General features: G+C 35.9%; 1 protein-coding gene across 1 annotated transcript in view; it reads right to left on the bottom strand.

Moving 5' to 3' along the window:
• The window catches only part of LOC106687264 (farnesol dehydrogenase), a 7,843-nt gene that overhangs the window by 1,091 nt on the left and 2,176 nt on the right, over nt 1–4,576 (bottom strand). The window contains exons 3-7 of the mRNA XM_024359661.2: nt 3,065–3,261; nt 2,218–2,386; nt 2,004–2,133; nt 1,559–1,685; nt 134–268 (exon numbers count right to left, since the gene is read on the bottom strand). Coding sequence (XP_024215429.1) covers nt 134–268; nt 1,559–1,685; nt 2,004–2,133; nt 2,218–2,386; nt 3,065–3,196 — 693 coding nt within the window. The 5' untranslated portion in view covers nt 3,197–3,261. The remainder of the gene's footprint in view (nt 1–133; nt 269–1,558; nt 1,686–2,003; nt 2,134–2,217; nt 2,387–3,064; nt 3,262–4,576) is intronic.

Consider the following 4,576-nt stretch of genomic DNA (forward strand, 5'->3'; position numbering starts at 1 on the left):
ATTGTAATGTTTATTAATATTATATCTATTTTTTAAAGCAGTTAAAAAATATGTTAAAATTATTAATAGATTAAAAGGTTAATCTTAGTAATCTTTTCCTTGTGAGTATAGATATACTTTACTAAAAACTTACATTAACATTGGCTGGTGCCGATAAAGCGAAAATCACAGATTCAACGATGTCTTTTGGTTCCAGATATGGTTTATTTGGGGTTTTCTCAAGGTAACATCGATTTGAAGGTGTCATGGTTGCTCCAGGACTTACACTCTAAAAAAATATTGATATCAATTTATTATATTTGGGGTTTCCCAGTTCCAGCCTTCGCAGTTAATTTAAAGTGAATTAACAATGTAAGTACATCATACAATTAATTATCAAATGCAATGACTAATTCAGGAACGCAATGAATAATTAACAAGATGAAACTGAGAATTCAATTATTTTGACTATGTGTGATGGAGTGGCTCGGTCTTGTCCCCAGGGGTTTGTGGGAGTTGGAGTGTCCCTTAAACAAAAAATCTTGGAAACCTCTCCCATAAATAATAAAATTTTAAGTATAGCATTGATTCTGGGAACTGGTGTGGTGCTGGGCTTCCTGAGGTACTTATACCCTAGCCAAACCCTTAAGCAGCAACAGAAGAGGAGACTTGCCTCTTTACAGAGACTGAGGGTCACAAAATCACATAGGATGGTGTCACTACTGGCCTGATGGTGCAAATATTAGCCGGGTCAATGCCTATAGTCCTTATCATTTAGAAGGATGCCACCGAGTTTAATGTAGAAGAGACTGGGTGTGGAAGAACTTCTGGATGTACTCTCGCAAAGAATTAGTGAAACCCGAACCCGTGGAAATGTCAAGATTTGGTTCTATTGAGGAGTGGGATGGATAGTGGGTTACGAGCCAAAAGGTTGCTACCTTGAAGAAATTTTTCCTCACCGTCCAGTCAAGATTAATAGCTACATTTGTCCTATCGAACTACTAGATCTCCTAGATCCTGATAGGACATGAAGGGTTATGGAGAAAGCTGCGAAAATATTGAACATTGACCCTGGATATTCCGCCTGTGGAGCTCCTTAAACCACTGTCACCACTACGTCGCCAAGAAAGGACCCCGACCCAAACTGTTGATAAAGAAGGGGTCCTTCACTCTCGGCGAGCCATCCGGAGAAAACTCAACCTGAGATCAGGAGGTCTGGACTAGCATAATATGGATGAGGCAGCTGTACAATCGCGGAAGTGTAACATTAAGGTGCTCAACCTACTGATGGGCTAGACCACAGGCACCCCTGATGTAGATTGAATTGTTAATTGTTGTTAAATTTAATGGTTAAAATTTAATTAAAATCCTATTGTAAAGTATAATAAAAAATTAAGTGATAATTATTAGCAGGTGTGGCGTACGCATAATGTACTCTACAAAACAACCCACTGCTGTCAATAATCTGGTATTCCGAAAACTGCTAGGAAGCTGGATAAAAAAATTTGTGGAATATTTCTTTTTATTTTTTATTTAATAGATTTATTAGTTGATTAAGTAAAAAAAAAAATCTACTCACTGTAACTCTTATTTTAGACTTCTTTTCTCCGAGTTCCTTTTTTAACGTTTCAGACAAAACTGTGACTCCATGTTTTGTTGCAGTATACACAGAAATAGCTTGAGATCTTACCCTATGTCCATGAATGCTGAAAAAATATAAATAATCATCATTTCACAGATAGGATTGATGAAGAAAATGGCAGGATATTTTAGAGGTATATGTTTAATTCAGGCTCCAATTTAGGTGGTCAGGTAAGATACACAATATCATAAGGTCTGATACAATGTGTATTTAATGTGGTTAAGTTAAGTTAGACCGGACAGGATATGAATCGGTAGTAGGATCGGATGGTGTGACCTTGCATCCTTGCAGGATGGTAGCTCCTCAGGAAAAAACACATATGAAAAGAACTGGAACATCTGGTTTACACCAAAAAAAGTAAAAGAAAAACAAATAAAGTCACCTGTTAAAGTTTATGATATGCCCATCGTCGATTCCACTGTCCTTCATTGATCTGATTGCGTGTATTGTAGTAACCAACAAACCGGTTAAGTTGGTGTCGATCACCGCCCTTATAGAGCTTGATTCCATCTCTAAATCCAGAAAACAACAAATAACTATGATTTGAAATATAACTATTATAATTTAACTATTTTTATTTGGAACCTTCACCTCACCAGTGAGAGGTTGCCTATTTACGACAGCAGCGTTATTGACCAGAACGCTGACGGGGCCAACGTTGTCTTCAATCCACTTGAAGGCTGTTTGCACCTGGTCATCGTCGGTAATATTACAAATACGGAATCTTGCGTAAAACTTCTTTTCTGTCAGCTCTTTCTCAATTTCCTATAACACCAAGAATTAACTAATAACAAACTGAATGAACAAGACATTCTACGTTCTTAGAAAATTTTACTATCAAATATTATAATATCTTCTTAAATATTGATAATTTGATCATAATTTCTAGGAAATGTGTGTATATTCTTAAAAAACCCTTCATGCCACTTTTTTAAGTTGATTAATCACGTCTATAACGGGACTTATTTTTTTCGTTGAATGAACTAAAAAACAATATATTTCTACATTAAAATAGACAAGTTTTCATATTGAAAAATCTATTACTACTTACTGTTTACAAATTATGTAAATGGTGAGTTCCCAAAATCAAAGCCTCCTCCTAACTGGATTGGGTACACGATCCTTCATCGAACAAGATTCACTCTCATCTATTGCAGCGGTTCCCAAACTTTTTTTCTCGCGGCACCGTTGTCGAGCTAAAAACATTTGCAGCACAATCTCTTTAGAGCTACTCAATATGTAAGAAAAGAAGAAACAGCGGTGCAATTAAAATGTTAGAATGCACTGTATTTTTGCTAATTTAATATTATTCTCTTCTTTTTGGTTTAGTATTTTGTGAAGTAGGCATTCGCTTTGGACACCCCTGGCATAAGCTTGGGATACCCCAGGGTGCCACGGATCACACTTCGGGAACCCCTATAGTAATCCACCTCCACTACTCACCTTGAGCATACCTTCCTTCCTGTCGAGGGCTACCACTTTCATCCCCTCCGCTGCCAGCCGCCGAACGATGGCCTCTCCAATGCCCTCACCACCTCCGGTCACCACGGCCACTCTGTTACGCCACCGCTCCATCACTGATCCCCACCTCGCTGATAATCCCTTTATAATCTGAGTTATCTCTTCATCGATAGAGAAATCTAAATAATGACGTAAGGAAAATAGTTATTACAGTTATAAACTAATCTATTGCAAAATGTGTACTCATCTTTTGAATTTTTTTGCATCAGACAAATAATTTTATTACAAACAATATAGCAATAAAACGGATGTCATGCAACAAGGGATTCTCTATAAAAGTGTTTGCTAGTCATTCATTGGCTAATGCTCACCTGCCTTTCACATATTAGAATGAGATACCAGTGGTAAAAATATTGAATGAGCAGACAATTATATAAAAAATGCCACTACTTATTATCTAAATACATAATTAAAATTAAGTTCAAAAATATTTTCAATTACCGACTTAGATCCAGGATTTCATTAATTTAAAATGTTAGGGGATGTTTTTAAAAAAATGCTTATTCTAAATAAATGTGAACTTTGGATAGGTATAAATGTCATTGGGCCACTCTAAAACTCTGGTGGTCCAATTTGACATGAGTGCAATGATGGCTAATGTATCGAGTGCCTTAGTTTAAATTAATGACATAATAATTTATTCTAGAAGAAACACTAATAGAAAATATTGAAAAAATATTTAACACTTTATCACAGTATAATCGGCACTTACGTATTAACGCCACCGCAGCAAAAATTCTGCTAATGGGCCAATCTACACCTAAAGTTTTTGCAACAAATTATATAATAAAAAACTTTATGTAAAATCAAAACACTTTAAAATTCAAAAGATTTTACTTAAGTATAGTAGTCAGATTTCGGTGGAAAATGGGCCGATATGGAATTAAATATTTTATCAGTTCTATTAGGAACAGTGAGAACAAACAAATCTTTTGTTTCTCTACATATAACACCAAACACCTACTGTTCAGGTAATACTCAACCACTATTATTTTTACGTTTAGTAAACAAACTTTCATCAATTTCCACAATGCAATTTAGTTCATCACTTGTTTAATTTGTTTTCTATATCCAAGATACATAATTGACGCATGTAATTATTCCAGTCTATAACAGTTTTATCGATCTCCAAATCTGTCTGTCCTTCTATCCCTCCGAAATGCTTGGGGCCATCCAAAAGATGCAGGAAGATATTGACAGCATTAACGCATGGGGGTCTAACAATGATTTGAAGCTGAATGCCAAAAAAACCAAGGCCAATCTTATCGGTTCCAAGCGCCTCCTTCATACCCTCCTTTACTGTCCTCTACTTTTCCTTAACAACCAACAGATTCACTTTTATTCTACAATAAAAAACCTTGGTGTCACCTTTGATCAACACCTCTCCTGGAATAACCATATTTCCCAAATCACACGCAAATCCATAACTGTACT

This window comes from Halyomorpha halys, unplaced genomic scaffold, assembly GCF_000696795.3.
Source record: "Halyomorpha halys isolate HHAL.00 unplaced genomic scaffold, Hhal_1.1 Scaffold939.1, whole genome shotgun sequence".
Lineage (NCBI taxonomy): Eukaryota > Metazoa > Arthropoda > Insecta > Hemiptera > Pentatomidae > Halyomorpha > Halyomorpha halys.